Source organism: Falco naumanni, chromosome 9, assembly GCF_017639655.2.
Source record: "Falco naumanni isolate bFalNau1 chromosome 9, bFalNau1.pat, whole genome shotgun sequence".
Classification (NCBI taxonomy): domain Eukaryota; kingdom Metazoa; phylum Chordata; class Aves; order Falconiformes; family Falconidae; genus Falco; species Falco naumanni.
Genome location: NC_054062.1, coordinates 27,540,260 through 27,565,673, shown reverse-complemented (window position 1 = coordinate 27,565,673; position 25,414 = coordinate 27,540,260). Strand labels below are relative to the sequence as shown.

Genomic DNA, 25,414 nt, shown 5'->3' with positions numbered 1-25,414 from the left:
AAATTCATACACTACTTTTATCAAGGATTAATATGATTTTACAATTTCCTGTCACAGTAAGTCATGTCTGTGATGTTATGTAAGTATTACATCACGCTAGTATTTCTTTTAAGAAAGTATTGCTACTAGCCAGCTATTCTTAGCAAGGCTTCTGGAATCACAGACTATGCCAGAAGCCTAGTTTAAAGAATGCTGGGAGGTATTTTAAAAAGACAAATAAAATTCAGCAAAATCCAGGTCAATATGATCAAAGTCCTTTCAACGACATACAGAACACATCAAATGCAAGGTCACATAATTGCAGTGGCTATATCAAGGAAGGACCCAGTCATCTTGGGCTACCCTCACCAGTCCAGTGAGAGCCATGACTGCCATGGAGTACAGACACGGCCAGGTGAGCTACTGAGGACAATCCAGAACTTAGTATAAACTGTAAAATTACATAAAAGCAGTAGTTTAGCTGGGATAACATATAACTCACTGAGATAGTTACTTATCAGGTCAAAGGCAAAATCTGCATACATGCTTTAGTACCAGATTTTCATGTTCAACATTTCAAACTACGACAGAAAGAGTATTCATCAAACCAGATACTTTCCTTGACAGTACAGTCAAGAAGTCTAGAAACGGAATCAGAGCAAACAGGAAGAAACTGTATTATTTTTGCGATTATGTAACTGGTCAAAAGGCTTTCTCAATTTGTGCAATTACCACCTATATTCTGTAGAAAATTAAAGCTCTTAGTATACATTTAAAATACTTTCCATGAGAAATAATCAATATCCCAAGCAAGTAACTAAAAACCTGAACATTTTTCCTAGTAAAAAAATTAGTTTCTATAAATTTCTAGTATTTTACTTCATAAAACTATTTGATTTGAATATCCATATGTCATATACGATGCAATGTCTTTCGCTCTAAATCTTTCCTTGTATCTTTCTTGATAAGCTAGTAAAACATCTTTCTCTGCTATATTCTCAGAAAAAAAGTCAGCAAACATGCACTGTTCACATGCATGTTTTTACTATAGTCAAAAGGAAAATTAATCTGTATATATAAGTTAGCAAATTTTAGAGCATCTTTTAGCTTCCACGAAATACGGTGGTGTGACCTAAAATTAAGCTTATTAGAAATTCTTGAATCTTTTGCAATTCCTATAAAAAAACGTAAACCACAACAAGTGAAAAACAAGTGAAAAAATAGCTGTATGAACAAACCAAAACATCTGAAAATGTACCAGAAAGTAAAGAACTTACTGACAGAATAAACACACAACTGTATATGAATTTATAAAATTTCCATTTAAGGAAATCCTCAAATTCCTGTAGATTATGGCAATCAATAAAATATACATAAGATTCTTAGCAGGAACTTAAAGTACTTCACTTAGATAAAGCACTCAGAATGGAGAGCAGAACATGAACCACCAGTTAACTCTTCTGGATACTGCTTCTTTAATTACTTAGCATTCATATCCAGTAAATTTAATTTCCTCGGTTAAAGTATTTCAGAGCTATATATCAGTGCATAAAATTGATGTGCAAATTTGTTAGGAGAATCAGCAAAAACGTATTTGATGCTGAATTATTCTTTGAACAGTAAAATCTTACTTACAGGCCTGGTCTCAAAGAATATGACAGTTTTCCTGACAAACTACAGGAAATGTCTTAATCTCTCAATTTGTTACTTCTTAATTTTAAAAAATAATATTAATAATATTTTCTTAATATGATCTAACAATTAGACACTTTTTTTTGCCATTTTACTACTTTGTAATAGCCTATTTGGCTTACAAATTCCCATTCTGTTTCTACTTGCTCTTTCAATTCAGTTTATTCCAATAGTCATGATTTAACCAGGATAACAGACAAAACAAACAAACTAGTAAGCTGCTCGCTGAAATTCACTGATGCCTTCAAAAGCTGACTAATGCATGCATCTATCTCAGTGGAAATGCTGATATATGTAATAAAACTGTGAAGTCCGAGAAAGAATCTATAGTCCTGAGACAGCAAAAATATTATGCAATGAATATTATGAAAAATATTATGCTTAACAAAAAGCACTCAGCACAAAAACCAAGAACTGCTGAGAAGATTTTGGTTCTTTCCTTCAGATGTATGTGGAGATGCCTTTGTGATTTAGCCTTGGAACTGAAATCTGTTCAGTGACTCAGGAGTTTATGTCATTTGGGGATTAGTGGAATAGAGCAGACTGCAGAGAACAGGGTAGGCACATGTCTGGAAGCTGAAAGAAGTGAAACAATAGACTACACAAACTATTAAATCAACCTTAACTTCATACTAGAGATGTTGACATCTCTATGACTTGCCTCAATATCAATTATTTCTTCCTACCTCAAATACAAATGCTTTAATTTTTTAATACTTTTAATACTTTAATTAAATACTTTTTTGTCCATGCAAGCTTTTTTACAGCCTCACTAGTGAACTGCTACAGTTCTGCTAGGCTAAATCCTGCTATAAGCAATTGTTTTCTATAATTGTTTTTGTTTATTTCATGTCATTTGGGAATTGGTGTAAGCTAAATTAACAAAGATAGTTATACAAGATTGTGCTCAAACAAACAGGGTATAGCTATACGTATCATAACGTTGTAACTATTTACATTGTTGCAAAAATGGAAGTATTTATTCCATTTGGTTTTCACAGGATTAATACACTTACTACATAAAAGCTCTTCTAAACAGTCACAAGACTTTTTAATGAATTGTGTCTTTGTCTTAGCTTTAGCAGATTATACTAGAAAAGGTGTAGGCGGTCTGTTCTAACATGAAAACATTCCAAATTAATGATTTTGCTATCCAAAAACAAACTCAAAATTAGGACCTTCTAAGATTACTTCCTCAGATATTAAGCTACCTCCCTTAATTGGAAGACTACAGACGCAACAGATTCCTTCTCTAAGAGTACACAGTAGAAATTAACAGTTCTCTTTCTTTCCCTTCCTTGTGGTGCCACTGCTACCTGTACTGCGGTTAGGGTTATATATGAATGGAATTAGGGCCAACTCTGTCAACAATACTGTTCACATAGCAAGAAAACAAATCAACTAGGAAAAGAAAAATGTCAGTCCTGTTTTGAGAAGAGCTGGACTAAATGACCAGCACAGTCCTTTCCAACCCAAATGATTCAAGGACTGTTACATGGCCATTTAGCATTTTACCTCACAAACCTTTAAGTATCACTTTAATAGTGAAGCAAAACGTTAGTGTACGTATTTTAGATCTACTGGAAATATTAAGTATTCTAGACACAAGCAATGCAGATCTTGTGTATGGAGTGGAGTTCTGCCTTCTTAAGGCAATAGGTGCGAAAATACAAGAAGGGACAGTAAATCCAAATGTTTTCTATGAGTTTTCAGAGGTGGAGGCAGCAAAAAAGGAGGTGGCAAAACGAGGTCCTCCCACATAAATCACCCCATTACACCAATAATCTTCCCAATGTTTTTGAAGACAAAGACAAACCACAGAGCGTCCAGGCTGGAGTAGTGAGACCCGCAGGAAGAGATTTAGATAAGAAATGTATTAACTTCAGTAAAGTGTGAATTGAGAGGTGACTTGACTGTAGTAGATATGCAAGCACCTCCAACAGGGGTAATACGTCAGTTTTTGAAGTCTTTAATCTAGCAGAAAAGAAGGCAGAACGAGAACAAACAGATGGTCCTTGATGACAGACAAACTCAAACTAGAAATAATTCCCTTTGACTGCGAGCGTCACTGGCCGTTGGAAAAGCTGTGCACGTGGCTGATAGTTCTCAGGCATCCTCTGAAGGCTGTACATTAGCACTGCTGCCTTCCTTTAAACTACTGAGCTTAAAATAGACAACTGGGTTTAAGTAAATGATGTCTTAAAAGGATGTCAGACTAGCTAGAGATCTCCACTGACATTAGGCTCTGCAATTATATGAACTGTGTTACTTTCCTAAACGTCATGTTCTTATTGCCCTCCTGCCTTAAAATTTAACGTGCCATCATCCATGCAATCAGTAAACTTTTTTTTTTCCCTCTCAAGCTTTCCCTTTCCTGTAAGATCCTTCTGAAATTAGTCCCTCTGTATTCAGTCACATGCATATCATTGCTCACCAGTTTTCCTGCTTTTGTTGTGCCAGCTATGCCAGCCAACATCACTTGTGTCCATTTTTTTCAAATGACATTTAAAAGAAATCCTTCAATTTGACGGAACTCCCCCCTCTGTCAAATCCCCCTTCTATCATCGTATCTATGGTGAGGTGTTTGCTGTTCAGATGCAGTTTTTTGTCCCACTCCCAGCAGACATAAAGGACAACTACTTACTTTCTCTTTACAGTAATTATTACTTGTCTGAAGATTATCATATCTCCTGAACTTTTCTCTATGGAAATCTGGACAGTCAGCAATGACAAGACTGAGAGGACTATTGCACAGCTTTTACATACAACTTACTTATTTTTAACTCACAGTAAAACACCCCACATGCTTGCAGTCCTTTAGCTTTCAATTATATGAGAGATATCAAATATGCAGGAACACAGTCTGGAAGACTGCTATAAGTCAAATAAAACGTAAATGTAAAACTATTATTTTCACACTTTTTACATGGCTTATAAAGAATGTAAAGAAATTATGTTTTTTAAAAAATGTAACATTTTATACATAAAAAGAAAAATTTTTAAAAGAACATATTTCTGCAAAAGTCATCATGTTGAACACCAAATCTCTGCAGAAAACTTCCGATGAAATATTTCATATTTGTGTGACTAAAATGTTTATCAATTTACATTGAATTTACCCAAATGTTTTGGCCAATCAGTTGATAGCTTTTGCAAAAACTACATTCTCAAAATAAAAAGTATCAACACTTCATTCTGAACCTGTCTATACTTGTTCTTTTTAAATCCTGTAATTCCACATAGAGAAAACAAGACTATTTCTTCCTCTTGATGTTCAAAAGAAATTTTGGGGGTTAGGCAATTTCTTTTGCACAAAAAGTCTAGTATTTCTTGGTTTTGGGAGGAAATAAAAATCCTAGTTATAGACACAGTTCTAGTTGAATCTCTGCATACAGGCATTTTAAATATATTTTAAGTTTTTCCCTGTTGTCTGTTTTAAAGCAATTCACTCTATATGTGGTCTGTGAAATCCTGAAGATTTGTCTTCTTGAACTCTAAGCTTTTACACAAAATCCTACCACCACCTTCAATACAACCAGTACCTGAAGCCAGCACTTCTTTCTCTTTTGTGTTCCATGCACATATTTGAATGCCTTGTTGACAGCTTTTAGGTGGTTTTACATTCACAGATCCTTTACCTATGAGGCAGACAAGAACTACAAGAACTATGTGATTTAATCTGATCCTTTCTACTCTGTGACAGTTACAGAACAGTGTATGATGAAGATCTGAAACATAGAATTCAACTTTTAAGGTTCATTTTTTCTCTCAAATTGAGGATACTATTAAACTTCAATAATAACAGAACCATTTCATGGTGCTTTAATATGTGATACCACAAATAAATTCATAGAATATTAATCACATTTTCTCATGTCAAGAATTAATTCACATGTCAAGAAAGTGCCTGCAATTGACACAAACCCAGAACTAATCACTATGATGTAAATCTCAGCAAATATGGCAAAAGCATTCTTTTCTGACCACACTAGCCATTTTTCTATCTTTTTAAGTTCAAATAAGTTATTGTAGTGGTTTCTTAGCTTGAATTATTAATTCCATAATCAATTGTGGGTTTTGTTACCACTATTCTTGTTTAATTTATTCACCAATAAAAATGACATTTTAAGGATCTCTAAAAAAGATCTATCAGGTCTTGAACCTACAAGTTCTAGAATTACCTTGTGCAGCTCAGGATGGTTGGGTACATGAAAATAAACTTGGACATTTGGCACATTATGTCCTTCTGAGATTTGCAGAAGTCTCAGTATGGTTCCACTGGCTGCAGTTCCATAGCTGGAGGTAGCAGGAAATGGTAGTATTACCTACAAATACTCTATAAAACAAAGCGTAGTAGAAAAAACCCCCACGTAGTTCAATGGCTTTAGGTATAACTATTTTCAGGATCAGGTCCCAAAGACTAACAACGTTTCCTATCTGAATTGTTCTGAATTCCAATTTGAAACTTCTAGAGAGGCAGAGCAACTTATTTGTAAAAAATATTGTAAGAAGTTTTAGAAAAGGTCACACATATTTATGATACTTCAATAACTACTCCACTTCCATAAGGAAATATCTGTGTTAAGGGACTCTTTGCTCCACTTCCCTGTAGAGCTTTGCAATGTAATTCTGAACAAGCAAATATAGGAGAACAACTTTAGATCAGATCTTCTCCAAACCTAACAGTAAACGTATTTAAAGGCATTCAAAATGATAGTTTTGCCAGATTACGATTGGTTTTCCCACCCAGAGAAAAATGCTCTCAGAAGACATCAATTCTGCCTGTGGCAATATAGTTAAGTCAAAAGGTATGTACTGTGTTTTACTCCAAATATCAGAGGAAAGAGAAATGGGGGGGCAGGAAAGACTCAATGCAACAGTATCAGATCCAGCTCCTTTCAGAACAATCTGAACACTTTATTTAGAAAGCTGAAAATGCATGAAATCTGTTGTATCAAGTCTGTGGTAAATGAAGAATAAAAATATTTAACTGCTGTACAATTGTGCAAATCCCTTAAAATTAAACAGAAAAAGCAATTAAAGGTACTTTTAGCATCAAATCATATTTCTAATTCTTTTATTGGTGTTTTGTAATCAAAATATTTTCAATTTGTGCTTGATAAACCTCTCTGGTAATTTACTTATTTCAGAATTATTAAAATGTGTAGCAATGCATTTTTATACATAACTATTTCCAAAGTGAATACTTAAACTATAGAAAGCTATGTCAATGTGAAGTCCTCCCCTTAAATAAAAGCTAAACAGATTATGCATTAACAAAAGTTCTTGTATCAGTTTATTTTCTAGAAAATGTCTGCATTATTCTACCTCAAATCAAAGCTAAAAAAGTCACAAAACAGCCTATCAAAGGCAGAACCTGAGATTAATTTATAATTGTAACATTTCTAGAATAAGATAATTTGCCCTCCATTTCTTGTAATCCTACTAAGTATCTAGGATTGGCTATCACTGACAGAACAAAGGGATTACAAACACCACTATTTTGCAACTAATACAGATATAATTAATATCAGGGTGGGTTTTTTTTCCCCTGTGCCATCTAAATCACTGAGGTGAAAGTAAAGGTGTTGAGAACCAATACAATCTTTCCCTTGCAATAGGATACCATCTCTTTGAATAGCAAACGTTTGTCATAGCCTTTAGCTAACAGCCAGATTAGGGAAATAGGAAGGTTAGCACATAAAAGATACTCCTTTCACAGACTAAAATGTTGTAAACATTTAATCAAGCTACACATGCCAGTTTAAAAAAATGTAAAGACAGGTGTTTCTTTACGACCAATTAGTAGCAAAACATTGCTGCTATCCACTCATGTCATTCAGAAGGGTGAAAAACTCAACTGCCTTAAGCATCCACAAAACACAAACTGGTTACAAGTTATCACTGTACACTGAAGAACGAAGAACAAAAGCTTGCTAAAGAAAAAAGCAGCAGTGGATTTACTTTCAAAATTGTGTTACTAACTTGTAACATTTGAGTAATTTATAAACTTTAGGGGAAAAAAATTACCTGGTTCTAGCATTTTAAAAAAAACTTCTATTATATCTGACATTCATATTTTGTCCAGCTTTTTTTGTAAGTCGCTTATTTTTGTAGAGTAAGAAACAAAGGAATGCCCCACAATATAATTTGATATCAAAATAGTTGCTATGTGAACCGAATAAATGCAAAGTATATTTATATTACATTCCATTTTGAACAAGTTAAAATAAGAAAATACACATTTAAGACTGAGAGAGGACTTAATATTTCATATTTTTTATATATTAAATCTATACTTTTATCTTCCACATAGCAAGAGTTTTAAGTGTCCTTGAAGCACTCCTATTAAATGCAGGTATTATCAATCCAACATTAGATTAGAACCCCCCGACTCAAACTACTTCTAAGTCCAGAAATAAAACTATCACTTTGTTTTAATTACCTTCATATAGTCAGAACCATGTACTAAGGGCCATAGAAATGCAAATCTTACCAGCAAATGTGTCTTCCATCAAATCTTAGATTCCTCCTAAAATGCCAGAAGAGCAGGTACTTGCAATACCACAAAAAGTCTGCACGCCGCACTTGTCCAAACTAACAGTCAGGCAACAGCTGCTCAGTTTAAAGCTACAAACTGTGGCAAAATGCATAACTGACATGCCTTGTGTAAGCCATGAAGAAGACATGCATTTGGCTGGCTCACTAAAAGGTCAGGTTACCCACCTCCCCCAGATAAAAGCTGAAACACGGAGATTTGAATGGAAGGAAGTTAGAAATTAAGGACGAGCATACATCCTGCTAAGACTAAAAGCATTTGATTTTGACAGCAGAGTTATAAACAAGAGCGCTTAAAATTCTGCTGAATTTTTGTCTTTAAATATATTAAGAAATAAGTTAGCCTACACCCAAGCTTTTTTGCAAGTTATATTTATATCAGTGTTGTTTCAACAGGCCAAAAGTAATAAACAGAGTTAGTTTTGTTTTAGGAAACTTCAGCTGAAGCATTACAAAAACCATGACATGGGTTTCTTTATTAGCAAATGCCCTACCTTTACAGCTATTATACACTCTGCACTGAAGTGTCTAATAAAAGGCAATCGCATTAGCTTTCACAGGACAAAGGGCTACGACTTAGGCAACAATCCAAAAAAGTTTCTTTGAGAAGCAAAGGAGAAGAAAACCTCCCTGAGGCTTCCAGAAATGTGATTAACCATAAAGAAATTACAAATACAGGGATTTCAAAAGACAGCATAGCCTCTCAGACTGCATCTTGTGCTCCTAAACCAAAACTCTGCCCTGATCCCTGCAGCCGTTAATATTAGTCTCTGCCATTTTTAGAACTTTTTTCTTCATTCTAACCTTAGCCTTGTCTACACACAGTTTACATCACCTTTACAAGCAGCAGGACTACATCAGTGAAAAGTTAATTATGAAGTTTGCTAGAGTACACAAGACTGAAAACCAACACACAGCCACAAGAAACCTTTCTCCATTTCCCCAGGAAGTCTGAGAGAGCAATCCATGCAGAATTGGAATGTGAGCAGTACACTCAGAGTCACTTTGTTTATACGGTGAATATATGTCTTGTCTGAAAAACCTCTACTGGAGGAACAATCATGGAACCCGGCCAATGCAACATTACTTTTTCATTGACAATACCAGCATATTCTTTCTTAATTGGAAGAATGTTTTTGCTGTTTCCAACTTCCAGCTGAAAACTGGTATGCTTAGATTTCTGAAGAATTTCTGTTAAATATGGTAACGCAAGGACCCCCATGGCGATACAATATAGAATTTTAACATCAATTTTATCTATAAGTATCAATTCTGTTAATGCTATCTCCCTACAAATATACAAAGCAAACCATCAGATTAAACATTTCTCATCATTACAGGGTCAATACTAAAGATTTTTCCACTATTTCCACAATTTCCATTATATTGGAACATGTGAATATATATTGGAACATATATAAGTGAACATGTGAAAGGCTAAAGAAAAAAATCAGAACGTTCTTGATTCTACAAAGAAAACTGTATAGTGTATCTTAGAATTTAACCCCCAAAATTGTGTCTGGATATAAATAAAACAGCATTATCCTACAAAAGTTGATTTTTTCTTCTAATTTGTTTCCTAGAAACAAAACTTCAAGGGAATCTTTAGAGATGACTCAAGTCATCCTGAGGCTTGAGGTCCTTGGGGTTTTTTTGCTTATGATTGACATGTTAGCATAAACATGCTGATAAAGTTCCATTTTACACTCTGAAAGTTCCCTTCTACACTTTAAAAGTTCCCATGGACACTACTTTTACAAGGCCCATTCAAGCAAATGTTCAGACCTTTAGAATAATAAACAATACTAAGAAGTTCAGGGATTAGCTACCTACACTTAGAATCCCATTTCATTTTTTTCTGAAGACTAATTGCTCTTCATTAAAAAAAGTAAGTTTGATTTTAAAACTAACATTAGTTTGCACAAACTTCTGCTCTCTCAGCCTTTATCCATAGACATTAGTATGTCCTTCATTCCCTTCCTCACAACAAACCTCAAACAGCACAGTCAGACTTCTATGAATTTAAACTCTTTTTTTCTGCTAACGGAATAGACTACCAACAAAAATACTGCTGTAAGCAGAGACTCAACTACAGAAGTTAACGATCATCGGTGTACCAAACTGCCACATAATATATCACTGGAACCAAAATCCATACAAAACCATCCGTAACTCGGTTCTGTTTCTAAACTGCTTAGCTCTATACACTGCTTAGGATATCCGGATCCATACAAACATGTACCCTCCTGTACCATGAGTATGGTACCTGTTCTGTCCAAAGGAGCAATTTTACAGATGAAAACATTTTTCTGTTTTTAACTTAGATGACTTACACTACTTCAATCTACTGCCTGGATCAATTACGTATCTTTTCATCTTGCAGTAATCCACTTACTGAACCCAGAAAGAGCGGTAAAAGGAAAAGATAAATTATGCTGGCAGAGCGTAACTCTTTGTGCATACAATGTATTAAACATGTTGGATTAAAGGGAGGTTTTGATAAAATAATGTTGGCAAGGATCCTCCAAATCCTTTTCCTACTGCCCTTGCTGTGACCAACCTGGCTGCAACCAGTCCTGCCCAGACAGCGCCAGGTCTGGAGACTGACCGCACTGATCTTTCCTTTCTGCCAGCTGACAGAGACAGCCATCGTAGCCAGCTCCAGTCCCGGGTGTCCCTTGGCTACAGCTGTCCTCCCAAATCTTTCTCCCCCTTTCTGTCATCTCAGCCTTGATCTATGCTTCCTGCCATGTCATTCTTAATTCTGCCCCTAACCAGGTGACCTGCACTTGTTCTTGGTTTTCCTGACCTGCATCCTGGAGCCAAGAGCACCATGAAATCCTTGGTTTCCTGACTCACATCCTTGCTTCAGGCCACATTATCTACTTAGAGTCTTGATCAATCTCCTGGATTTGGTTTCCCCTCCTACAGTGCATTGCCTGAGCCACCTTCTTACCTTAAGATTCTCAGCGTGAGACACATTTCATCTTTCCAGGTCTTAATCTCAGCTCATTTGGTTTTATCCCTCACTCTAGATGGTCTTAACCTTTGAGTCCAAACACATTCACACCAGCTAAATCACGCTGGCCTTCCCAAATCTGTGTACATAAAGCTCATTATCACCCATGACTCTCACATATGGCCATCAGACAACAGCCCCAACTTCACAGATCCTGGAATTTCCCCGGTATTATAACAGTAAGCTTTATGCAAAGAGTACAAGAAACAGAAGTGGAAAAAGCCACAGAGTCTTAGGTCCTGTTTGCTGCCCTATTTTTGCTGATGACAAAATCTGATTGCAGAAAGAGGGTAATCTCTGAATACTGAGGGATGAATGAAGTAGGTTTTCTTACAATCAATACAGTCTGCCTCCATGTTCACAATCCATCAGTTTCCTTCTGTTCTCGGTCCAAAACTGCTGCAAGTTCTGAGTGAGCTATCTCTGGAAGATGAACAACAGCTATCAGGGATGTAGCCTGATTTATATCACTTAAGAAAGCAGACTTGAATGGCTTTGAAAGATGCCAAAGTTAAAAGAATACTGATCCCAAATGTTTGCGGTCTGCTCCATCCTCACATACATCCTTTTACTTCCCTTTTTTCTTAGATTACAAAGCTACAGAAGTTATCCGGGGCAGGGGCAGAGCTGGGGAGCAGAGTGACAGGGAGGGAAGGGTACAAGTTTCTTTCCAACAAAGGTTCTGGATACAGGTATCAAACACAAAGCACATTTTCACATACTCTAGTTCCATCTTTAATATTAGAGAAGGCCCAACATTATTTTTTTTTTCACTTTCTGCATAAAAATGTCAACACCACATGAACTGTGACAATGACCCTGTTTCCAAAATATTATTCCAGTGAAAGTTCTGGCCTGTTCACAAAAATGAACAAACTTCTGTAACAATCAGTTTGTAAGAAACAGAACAGGCTTAGAAGCAGGATTTCCCTTCTATGGGAAGAAATCTGGTTTCAATCCAAATCCCACTGAAAGACATTCTCAAAACTTCTTACTAACCAGAAATTCAGAGTTACATACAATACAGAGGTGCTAAGACAGTGCAGCTGAAATGTCTTCAGTGTTCATACGTGAAAATTACGTTCTCTGTAGTAACAAAGATGCTGACAAGGACGTAACTGTCACCGACCAGCTCTGGGAACTCCAGGCATCTGTGGTTCCCGGGAGCCCATTCTCAGACTGCCCTTGTGCTACCGGGACTAGAGTCACAGCTCCTCAGTTGGGAGCCTGACAGCTCTGTGAGCCATCTGAGAGCAGGGCTTGCAGGCTCACTGCTCCAGACCCAAGAGACGAGTCTCCTACAGAGCAGCCCTACATGAATTTTTTAAAACTCTCAGTCCCAGATCCACGTGACTGGGAACTCTGCCTTTGAAGGTCTGGTATGTTTGGAAGCCTTCTCTGAAACTAACAACACTGGCAGCTGATCTGCCCACAAGACCATCCTAGCCCTGGGGACTCGGGAGCATTTAGGGTCCTTAGCTACCAAACAAAACCTTAGAACAGTATTTCCTGGAGTTGGTCTACTTATGACTGCAAGGTTCATTACTCAGGTCACTAAACAACTCCTGAAGGATTGAACACAAAGAACTCACAGTGGGCTTAGTGCTATGGAGATCTAAAACCAGGAGGCTACTTGAGCAATTAGGGATACTGCAAACAGAGAGTCCCTATTTTCAGGACAGATATTACATAAACCCCCTAACTACAGAGAGTATAAAGGGTTTGAGAAGTCTTCCTTTTAAATCATGAAGGGCACTCCCCATCACAGTAACAGGCTCCTCTTTAAACAGATTGTGCAAGAAAGTACTGAACGTTATCTCCAGGAATTTTGAAACATTTTGAAAGAAAAGTAGTGGAATGTTGTCTGTTCCAGAAGAGGTCCTCCAAATATAAATCCAACAGCCCTTGAGATCTTGTCAAGACTGGCTGATAGAGACTGGTTTTAATAAACAAATTCACTTCCACTTCTGAAGCCTTTTAAGAACTGTCTTGGAAATCATTCCAAGTGCAGTAATAGTTACTCTAGAGTTGACAAGCATCTAAATTGTGTCCACAGTTTCATGTCTGTACTGAAGCTTAACTTGTATCAAAGCTGAGGAATGGTCTTACCGAGCGGAAGATACACAACTACTTGACATGAACCTTGCTATCGTGTTACATGTCTTTGGCACAAGACTTGAATATACTGCAACGCAATCTGTACTGCCCCTTAAAGCAATTCAGAAATCACGAAGTGTGGAATTCAATAGTCCACCCACTCTGTATCTCCTGTGCATCAGCCTTCTACTGCTTTCAGACCGAACTTGAGTTATTGGTCTGAGCTGCAACTTTCAAATGGTTTGTGACTTTCTTACCAGAAAAATTTAATTCTCTCTCCTACCGGTGTACTAGTGATCAGCACAGGTGAGCAAACTAAATTTAACATTTTTTTTAAGTGGTAAGAGAAAAGGAAGAGTTTCAAGCACTTTCCCTGAGAGCCTCTGACCTCTATAAAAAGCATTTGTTCCCATTCTGAATAGTAAAGGTCCAAACACCATGTTCCATGTGCTACTGTGAAGGCTTCAGTGACTAGATGAGAGGGTAGGAGAAGGGTGTTGTGTTCTGCTGGCTGTTTTAACTGTTCCTAATTTGGAACAGAAAAAAAAAAACTTATTTATAAAAATGTTTTAAAAGCCAGTAAATTGAAGCCTACAATCTTATGTTTACTTGCAAGATAGCTCATTTAAACTAAATCTTGTTTCATATACATTATCAAAAGACCTTTTTCTTCAAATCATTTGTCACTGGTAGAGTAAGATGCATAAAAAAACCCCTTCCTACTCCCCAACATTTTACAAAATAAAACTAGAATTACCTAGATAATCCATATTTTTCTATCAAATAAAAATATATTTTAAAATATATTTGCATAATACCTTAAACTAAATGACAATGCGTACAGGCATTAAAGACTAAAGTATTCATCACAGCATGTTTTAAACACAATTGTATTATACCCATGTTACAGGTAAACATTTTGATGAAGTCCTATTAACTCACTGAACTGAAATACATAATACAAATACAGGTATCTAAGGCAATTTAGAGATCTCTAACTCAGGACATGATTTATGACAAAATAAAGCATTCCGCAGCAATACTAGGTCAAGGTGACTTCACCCCTTATTGTTCCCCTATTTTACAGGATTTTTTTGGAAATTAAATCAGTTTCAAGGAACAAGAAACCAGGAAGAAGAGAGAGGTGATTAATTGGATGCTGGCGTTGCCACTTACCATCAGTTCAGAGTCTCAGATGTGTAAACTTTTACTCTAATATGCAAGAATATTTGCATTGTCTAACACTAAGCAGTAACATGCAATACAGCAAGTCTTCAAGGGCACCTTTATGTTGTGCATCTTTAAAAGGTAAAGATCTGTTGAAATGGATCCACCAAAAAAAAAAATATTTTACTATAATTACTTCATAATAAATCACCGCTTCTATCAGCTTTTATTTACAATGGTTTTAGGTATAACAACTTTTATAGGACAGAAAGTAAGTTTGAGTTCAAATTTCTAAGTGGTAGAACGGTAACAAGATAGTTTTATTTATGCTTACATATTTTTAATGCTCATGCTTTCATTTATGCTTATATAACACTGTAAATTACTTGTGAAGATATTTTAAGTTATATAATCTTTTGTTTTCATAATGCATTCTCGTTCCACCTATGTCAGTGCCATTGGTGTTCACATTTTCATTTGCTAGTGGTTCCTTTTATTTATTTCAAGTAATCAGTGTAATAGCTGCCTTTGGGCATGTCTACCTCTGTATAGTGAAATATGGTACAATGATACTCAAACTACCACTGTCTCAGCTACTGCCATCACCAGAAAGGGTCATATTTTGAAGGATTATTAACTGGGGCTGCCTATATTGTTTTCAAACCAACCACTACAGGGGATTTTGCTGCATCATGAGCATACTCCAGTTCAGGTCTGAATGAGTCAGCAACAGATGAAGTGTCTTTATATTGCACTTACCCTGCACAAACCACACCTGTATCATTTCTTTCTGAAAGAAACTGGTATCACATCATTGCTCTCCTGCCCTTCCATCAGGATCTTTATGCCTGGACCTTTGATTGTACTATGATGTCTTCCTACAAGAACAGACATGTTCTAATACAAAAATTAAAGAAATTAAATACGAAGACCTCAGAACCTATACTTGATATTTTTATGGAAGCAAGCTAACACTTGAAAATCCATCCTGTCACAGCTTGTGAAACACTGTAACAAGAAACATCTGCTATTCTTGATCAAAATAGTAAAAACTAAATCAGAGAAGAGGTTCTCCATCCATTCTTCAGCAGGCTGAGCAACATGCAGAAACCCACCCTAAAAATACATAATGCCAATTTCCTGCTGCTGATCCTAACTCAGGGCAGCGCACAGCACTGAAATTGCTACATGGGCACTAAAAATCTCTGACTGTCAAAGCAAATCCTTATTTTCATCTCCCTGGTCTCTCTGCAAACTGTGACACACTGAACTTCGATATACTGCTACCTTGTCTGAAAAAGGTTGGGGGGACCCTGATGAAATGCACAACAGTTTGAACTGTTTCTGGGCTACAAACCACAAGTGCTGATGGAAATACCACCTTCGCTATTGTACGGTTTTCGCTGGATCAGAGTTAATCTGCTTCATAGTAGCTCACATGGTGCTGTGATTTGGATTTGTGCTGGAAACAGTGTTGATAACACAGGGATGTTCTAGTTATTGCTGGATAGTGCTTACACAGCATCAGGCCTTTTCTGTTTCTCACGCTGCCCCTTCAAGCAAGTAGGCTGGGGGTGCACGTAAGTTGAGAGGGGACACAGACAGGAGATCTGACCCCAACTGACTGAAGGGATATCCCATACCATATGAAATTGTGCTCAGCAATAGAAGCTGGGGGGAAAAGGAAGAAGGGTGTACATTCAGAGTGATGGTGTTTTGTCTTCCCAAGCGACCACTATGCATGATGAAGCCCTGCTTTCCTGGAAAGGGCTAAGCATCTGCCTGACAATAGGAAGCAGTGAATTAATTCTTTATTTTGCTTTGCTTGCACATGCGGCTTTTGCTTATCTATTCAACTGTCTTCATCTCAATCAATAAATATTCACATGTACCCTTCTGATTCTCTCCTCCATCCCACTGTGGGGGCAGTAAGTGAGCAGCAGAGAGGTGCTTAGCTGTCCACCAGGGTTAAACCACAACAATCATTAAATCACACCAGGATTCATATGTTCCCCTTTCAACTCCTCCAAACAACTACTGAATTAAGTGTTCCAATGACATGCTGTATCCTGTGATAAATCCTCCATTGCATTTGAAAACAGAGTTGTTACAATGTTGATTAAAAGTTCTTAGGTTTAGATGAGATTAGCTTATGGTTGAAATTAAATCCAGAGTAAGAGAGGATGCAGGACAGATGAAAATAACCTTTTTATCAATCTGCATGGACAGGACCATTTTCTTTCTTAAAAGGTACACACCCAGGAATGATAACTGCAGCTCTGAATTCAGAATACTGTTGGGTTCCTTGCTAATACTAATTTCTCAGTTAATAACATCACCCAAATAAAACTCTTAGAGAAGACTGTCTTACCGATACCTCTGTCATTTCTTAGATATATTAAATCACAGTGATATACCTGAACATGAACCTTCCACATCCAGGAAACTTCAATATCTTAAAGCTGCAGCACATCTCTTCCGCTAACAGAGATCACTATGATAAATCATACCTAGACCACTACAGCAAATCAAATCTCTACTTTCTACACAGATTGCCTGTGGAATTGCAAATCAAGTTCAAAATCTTGGCCTTTCCTTTAAGGTCTCACATTCTTGGGCTCAGAATCCAAAACCAGAAGCATAAACCACATAACACAGGCACCACAGAGATCCCCAAACTGGTGCAAAGTGTGCTGGTACACAGAGCAGACATGCAGTCACTAGCTCAGGCTCTATAAAAAGATACAGCCACACCAGTATGTCAGTGAGCCTGAGCCAGTTACTGCTGCTGCTTTCAGTTTGAGAACTCAGTTGGAGCCTGCAGCTCTACAGTGACAGTTGCCAACTGGGCTTTTTGGGCAGTGCAGCAACGCACCCCATGGGAGGCTGACATTTGTACTCAGGGGAAAGAGCATCCTTAGAGTCTTGATCAGGTCTGAAGCATCAAAACCCAGTGCTCTCTTCTCCCACTGTAGGAAGAAGGTCCACCACACTGCACCCCCAAGTACACAACCTGGTTCTTTTAACCTTGCTTTCCAGAGCTGTCGCAGGAACGTAAGTTTATTTTTCTAAAGCACTCATCTCCCCAGAACAAATGAAACCCAAACAAAGCAAAAAGGAAAAACCCTACCAAAACAGGACACTGTACTGTACATACCTGTCTCTCACAGAGGATGAGAGTATGTGAACCTTAGTAATGTTGCTCAATATACTACTGAAATCCACTCAGATGCTACAGTTTGCCATCTGTATCTATTTTCTTATATTGTTTTAGTGCTTCTCTCTGCCATTTGGCTCACCTAGAGAGACAAATTAAAACTAGAAAGGGCCACTCTGGGATAAAAATAAGATAACTTGATTGGAACACAAACTATATAATTGCCTGTAAAAAAATGTCAATATCTGCACTAGTTATGGAACTGCACTGAGAATTCTGTACTGATTTTGTCATATCCCTGTAAAAGCCTGGGCAAGCCATAATATCCACATGCTTCAATTCTACAGTGGTACAACTGTGATACTGCATCCTTTTATTACAGTATATCAGATGATGATAAATCCCCAAATGCTTGAGTACTTAGAAAATATTCTAGGCATTAATTAAAAATTAATTTTAAATGCAGTTACTATTCTGTACAAAACTTTGTTCTAATATCATGAACTAGTACCAAGAATGCCTTTGTCCTGTGTAACTTCCAAAACTGACCAAACCAAATCACATAACAGTATTCTTATTGCATATGAAGACAATCAACATGGAAAGTTAGACTGTAACACCCATCCTCCAATAGGCATTTTCCACATAGACACCACCTACTGAAATGATCTAAGACTAGAAAAACGTTGTATCTGGGAAAAGACCAGCAATAAATCAGTAATGAACTGTACGTATTTACCACACAGTGCTATGCTGACAGCTAGTTGTATAATGACAACAACAATCACCGCGTATATACTCCTTTCTCATGTCCTGAACCAAGTCACCCATGAGTTGGAACACTTAGTAAATGAGAAATACTATACAAAGAAACACCCTAACAACAACAGCTTAGGCATTAACTTTGGATGCAGACAGGAAAGTTTCTAAAAAAACCAAACAAAAAACCAAAAAAACCCCACAAAAAGGTCTCTGCTTTGTAATAAGAATCTTTTCAGTTTTGCATGCATTTTTACTTTATTAAACATAGCTAGTTATTTTGACACATAATGATTGCAAAGGAAAATCTCTGAAACAATGAAAAGCTTTTTTATCTGTTACTTTCGTATATGAGTATATAAACTACAGAATATTACATACTATTATATATTTTGCAATACACCCTATATTTGAAGTGGACAGGGTTAAAAAAATTTAATCATTACCTTTAAGCATTGTTCTTCCAGTTGATCCTCCGAAGATATTTAAAAGACCACTTCTTGCTCCTAAGGATGTAGTTGCTTCTAGTAAAGCACCAGTTATATAGTTAGAGAGTGCAGTCCTCTGTAAAGTGGCACGATATTGACAGTAAGCACCTGTTACACATGGTTTTACACAAAACCCATCACCTCTGCATATACAGTCTGTTTCAAATGTTGGGAGCTTTCTCAGAAGATGAGGAAAATATTCAAAAATATCTTCTGCTCCTTCTTCTCTCACTGCACTGAAGATCTGTGAAGAATGCAAAAGCATGAATTATTAGTTCACTTGCTTAAGACAATAAACTGAACATCAAAAGATTCCAAACTAGCATGACTTCTTGTAAAGTTCAACAGCTTCTGCAAATAGGCACTTTTAGAACACTGCATTTATGCATTAAACCTGAAATACCTCTGAACACAAAACTGATTTGTAAAGATTTTGAGTCAGGTTCCCAAACAGGCTATTTAAATAAGATGGCATTCTGGCTTTCAATGCATGGTTAAAGGCATTTTAATGAAAACCAGTTCTAAGGATCACCATTAGACACACACACACACGAAAAAAAAAGAAAACACACACCAAAAAAACCCCACAAAACCAAAAAAAACAACAAACCTCAAACAGCTAAATCAATATATCTGGTCAACATTTAAAATAAAGAATATACACAGAATTATTTATAAGACTATTAAATCTATTGTAGTTCCACTAAAGTCTTATGAGTATCAGTAGCAGAAAAACAGATCTGCTCAGGGTTTGCAGTTTTTCTTGCTGAGTGGGGAGAGTTTTTGCAAACAGAAATGGTTTTAATCACTGTGAGCAATCTTTCAAAACGTTCTGGTGTCACGTTCATTGCATTACTTCCAGCCTACGCACAGGTCCTCTATCTAATATTGGTTTAGTACTCTTTTTCCAATATTTGTGCTAACACACTAATGAACTTGAGTCTGTGGCTTAGCAACTAAGTAATGTTTGCTTATTTAAAAGAGTCTAATGATCAAAGCAAGAATCTGGAAGAAATCTTTTCCTTTAGTATACAAGGAGAGACTTGATTCTTTGCATTCTTGTACGCTGACTTACTGATTGACATTAATAATTTGTTTCAATGATCTGTTCTTTGTAATTACAAAGTGTAAACTTCCAAACTAAAAATTAATATAGGGAAAGGTCATTATAACTGTTACCAGGACAGGTGCTGAGACCATTTTCATGGGGTTGTAGATGTGCACAAGAAATGAACTGATGGCTTAATGATTAATGGTCTGTTTCTAGTTGCCATCCTTCCCCACATATAAACAGAATACAGCTATCCATCAACATTGCATTCAGTCCTACAATGCAAGCACATGTGCTCAGTCAAACGGTAAGAAACTCTTTGGACAGTCTGTGCATGGCACATCTCAGAGGCATAAGCCCCCTCACCACAGGACACACACACGCCCAACCATGTAACCAAGGTGAGAACCTGCTCCCAGCAAGAACAGGGATCTGCACACACATCCACTTCTGCCCTAAGACCTGCATTTACCCTGCCATGTAAGTGAGGAGGGTTCAAATGCCCTGCTCCTACAAGGTATCTGACCCTCTACAAACAGAATTTGTGAATGATGATGCAATTGCTTCATCCAGGTAAGGAAACTGAGAATGGCAGCAGATTTGATTCAGCTACTAAATTCAAGATTTGGCACATTTTTTACTTATTTATTTTTTGCCATTAACCAGAAAATCAAAAACAATGTGGTATTTATTAAAGAATGTGTTTCTTATCTTAGCTTTATTTTTTGTATTAACAATTTATTGGGAAAAACAGTACAAATCAGCTAGTAATGTAATGTAATTCAATGATTTGAAAAAGAGTACTTATTTATTAACATTAAAAAAAAAATCTTTCACATGCTGACTGACTTTTATAACTTGAGTCCATTAGAAATATGGCTTCTATGATACTTTACACAGTGAAATGCTGTGGTATCTATCTCCCCTATCCCTGCCTCCCAAAGTTCCCAAAATTGAGGCTTCTAGAATACTAAGCCTTTACTTCAGCCTCTTGTTTTCTTTGGTATACAACAGCTTTATGGACTCTTAAGACTCTCAGTGAGCACACTGCTCACGTCCACTATTATTCAGGTCAAAAATGCATGCTTAGATCATGTGTTACCTGGATAGGATACGTGCAGACCTTTTAATCAGCTAAGTGTCTGCAAGGACACACCTTTCCAAAAGGTGTACTGTAAAACAGTGAACGTGCCTTATGCATGACTGTGTCACACACAGCAGACATAATTAGTCTTTCTAGCCTGTTTAAAAAAATATTTAGTTAATGAAAATAATTTAACTTCTCAAAACTGCAGTTACCTTCCAAAATATTTTTTAAATTGGGTTCTGCAACTTATAAAGGCATGTTCTGTTGCCTACACAACTAAAATTTCTTTCAGCTGCCAAACCAAAGAAATCATTTGTTGACAGAAATAGGCGACAGTGTTTTGCTGGAGAGATTATACGTAGAATAATGGTGTTAATCTCTTTTGTATAAAGTAGACTTCAGGGCACTAGCTGTCTCCAAAGGCTGCGCTTCACGTAACATTTTCAAATACTATTTGGTTTTATGTGTTAAAGCTCTGAACCTGTTATTCTGCTGCCCTCAGATGAAGTTACAAAAAATACAGACTTACAATGTGTATACTTATCAGCCACTGAAAAGAAATGAAACCATCAGAACAGGAACACATCCCTTAGGTAACGGATAGGGGAAATCACCTTTCAGTGAGACGCCACCAGACAATTGGTGAAACTTGATTTTGCCTGGGAGACAAAAAGTTGATTGCAAGCCTGGTCTTACAGTTCATCCTGGCAGATCCAGTTATATTGATCTACATCCCTACCAAAGAATGATTACTGTAACTAAAAATGCATCTGAACCAAAAGAAAAAAAAAGAGAAAAAGAAAAAAAAGAGTAAAATGCAACACTAAACTGACAGCTACCTGTCAAAAACCAATGATTCACAAGGGTGTATTGCTTCTCATTCACTTTTGCTTTCTATATCAAATTGAAGATTTCAATGATGTGGTGTTACCTCACATACTAGATACTGAGCAGTAACTCACAAGAAATTGACGACAGTATCTGGATCTAAAAAGTGTTACAATATTAACCATCTTCAAATTTATTTTCAAGTAGTGCAAAGAACTGATGCTTACAAGGAGGAGTTTAGGGTGAACTTTCTTATTTACACCACTGTAATGAGCACACATGTAAATGGTAAAATTTACATGCAGTTATAGTACCTCAGTATTTACTTTAGACAGTAAAAGCATACATACTAATACTTTTGTTTCTTTTTTTCCCCCACGATACTTCTAAAGTAAGAAATGAGCTGAAACAGGTAACCCCATATATGAATACACCAGTACTCCAATGAAGTATACTATGGCTTTGATAGATTTTTACTTTATTTTTTCTAATGAGATTTTAATGGTAAGTAAAAAGAAATTAAAAATTACTTGCAACAGAAAGTTTTCCAGAATATTACAGAAGAAAAACACGTCCTCCAACTCAAAAATTAAAATTAGCATTAAAGATTAAATTCAGGCAAAATTCCATCCTTGTAGTTTTACAATCAAATCCGTATTTGGAAAATAAATTGAAACAAAACAGATTTTTCGGCTCTTAATAACATATGCAATAAATCATCAAAACTTTTACTTTAAAAAAACCCTCAGTTTTGCTTCTAGTAACTTGAAATGGTATATGCAAGTTAACTTATTGATAACCTTCAGGCAATAAAACCTTCTTACAGTGACAACAGACATATTTTGTTAAGATATTCCTTAAAAATAACTGTAAGAACAAGTAACTCATGCTGGCCTTGAAATTATTCCGCATTTTTCTCTTACAATCATCTCTTCTTCTGTTTAATCATCACTACAATTGCGAATTGCATTGTGACATTTTCTCCACACACACTGCTGTAGGTTTGCTACATGAAAGTGGCAGAAACCCACACACCATAGCCATTCTTTGCCCTACAGTTTATGACAGATATTCCCCAAAAATGATTCTGGACTTCATGGGTGCTGCTGTACTGGAAATACTGCATAGAGCAGTTCATAAAAATAACTGTTTTGATTTCTTACTTCAAATGTCATGTATCTCTTCCTGTTTAATCTTTTGTGTCTCTTTTCATATTTTTTCCTGCCTCAGGTATTTAGCTTAGAACCTGGGAGCATATTATCACTTTGTCAAACATCTAGCAGCTGCTTGGCACACAGACCAAAGATTCCCATTATCAGGAATATAGCTTAATTTTTCTAACTTTATTATAAAGACTATGTGTACCCAAAAAGTTCATTGTAAAGAACAGCCACAAAAAATAATGCATATTGCTATTATGCTACAAAAATAGGCCCTAATGGGGCTTTAAAAATTCACCACGTTGGTTCTAACCAGCATCTGTCCAAACTCTGTCTGAAAACCTCCACCAATCATATCCTAAATGATCAAAATGAAACAGTGGGAAGTCAGAGGTGTGTATTCATCCATATGTTTGGTTGGTACTATGCATTTTAGTCTGATTTCCTGGCTGTTTACCTATAGATTTCTCTTACGGAGGGCTGTCGACAGCCCACGTACAGCACTCCTGCAACACAAAGCCTTAATTTGTTGCATATTTTGAAAGCCTGTAAGCCAGAATGGTATACTAACAAACAATAACTCCCAGGACAGTAAGTCTTGAAGATCACTCAAATACCTCCTTTGAAAACACAAAAGTTTTACAGAACACACAAGCCTAAACACAATTAATAACATCACAGGAAATGCTGCTCTTTCCAAACTTGTTCTGTTCCAAAAAAATAATTCAGTAAAATGAGTAAATTCTGATGGTGATTATTCATTTTGGCACTGCTGGAAACCCCTCATTAATATCAAGCAAATGAAGCTAACAGTGATCTCTTGGATGTCATCATCAAGGACTGTTTCAATTGCTTTTACCTGCATTCATTCCACATAAGTGGAATTAAATTATCTATGACATGGAATACAAGAGCATTCTGCTATGAAAAAAGCACTTTGGGCAGAAAGAAAGGAGTATGTGAAGTGAATTTGGGTGGAAGGGAGCAGGGCTGAAAAAGGAAATACACTTAACCAGAATAAGAATTTGCTCAGAACAAACAAATCAGGCATTAATGCAGTTAGTCAATAATTCAGTTTTAGGTCTTCCAAAATGGCACTCCAACATCACACTTCAGAGCATTTATTTAATCAAATCAAAAAAAAGAGGTGATGCCGATAGTCACATCATTTTCTGAAAGATCTTGGATTTTCTCAGATTCATCTTATTCAAGTTATGACCATACCCATGCTGATTAACCCATGACGCTTCAAGATCATTGCTAAACTAAAAATGCAGAATAGATTGAGAAATGCATTTTACTAAAGATGTTGCCTACCTAGAGCCAGCACTTGTCACTGGCCAGTTTCTTCTAAGGACACTGTGGGGTCGGGGCTTTTTTTTAAAAACAAAAATGAAAGAACATTCTCCTACTACTCCTTACTGATACTACCTTTTGAAAAATTGGTATTATTTTAGTAGTGGAAATAAACAAATTTCCTAATGAAATTTCTATTAATAAATTACATTTCCCAACATTCTTACCTGAAAAACTGTTTATCTAATTAATTTCAAAATACCACCCAATATTAGTCTGTCTAACCAAGAGTGAGGCCATAGCCCAAGGAACACTTCTCTTAGCTACAAACCCAAAAGCCATTTGGGACATTATTATTTTTAACATTTATCCTTTGATCTAGTTCACCATGAGAGAACCAGTCACTTAATTAGTCTCTGAAGAATGATAAATTGCTAACCACTTGATTTTCAAAGATGTCAGAACAAATAAGTGTCAGTTGGAATCTGCAGAAATGCTGAAAATCAGACCAATCTATGAAGAAAGGTCTGCCACTCATCTGGCAATTTAAAATCAGGTCATGTGAACTCATACAGATTTCTAAGCCAATACAGAATAATTACTGACTTTGTTTTAATCTACTTCGTATTTTCAAAAATAATTCCTGCTGTGGAAAAATAAAAATTGTAATGATACTATTTTGTACAGTCAATTCTCCACTTTTAATTTACAATTATCTAGTCTGAGTAAACAGTACAGGTACAAAGACACTTGGACAGTGCTCTTAACGCCTGCTCCAGAAAAGCACTGCAGCTTTCCAACCTAAGATAGCTCCAAACAAATTATCGGTTTCTCAGCACTGTTTGCCAGAGAACCCATTTCTGAGAAAGCTTACTTGTTTGTGCATGCTTATTGCTTACAGCACTACAGAATCTAGTTACAGTGCTTCCTCCATCAGCTTCCTCTCTCTGCTCTCACAAAGCTCAGGCATCTCTGGAGAGAAATTCACCGCAAAACTTGTTTAAGGTGGCAGCAAGAAATCAGAGTCTGTATGGATGGATCTTTGCAATGTCAAGGGAAAAATACTCTTTTAATTA

At 36.5% G+C, this 25,414-nt stretch overlaps 1 protein-coding gene across 6 annotated transcripts in view; it reads right to left on the bottom strand.

The window, feature by feature from the left end:
* Positions 1-25,414, bottom strand: part of PLCE1 (phospholipase C epsilon 1) — a 164,068-nt gene that overhangs the window by 75,680 nt on the left and 62,974 nt on the right. For all 6 annotated transcript variants that reach the window (XM_040606041.1, XM_040606039.1, XM_040606040.1 and 3 more), the window contains exon 3: positions 18,875-19,160. In XM_040606041.1, the coding sequence (XP_040461975.1) occupies positions 18,875-19,160 (286 nt within the window). The remainder of the gene's footprint in view (positions 1-18,874; positions 19,161-25,414) is intronic.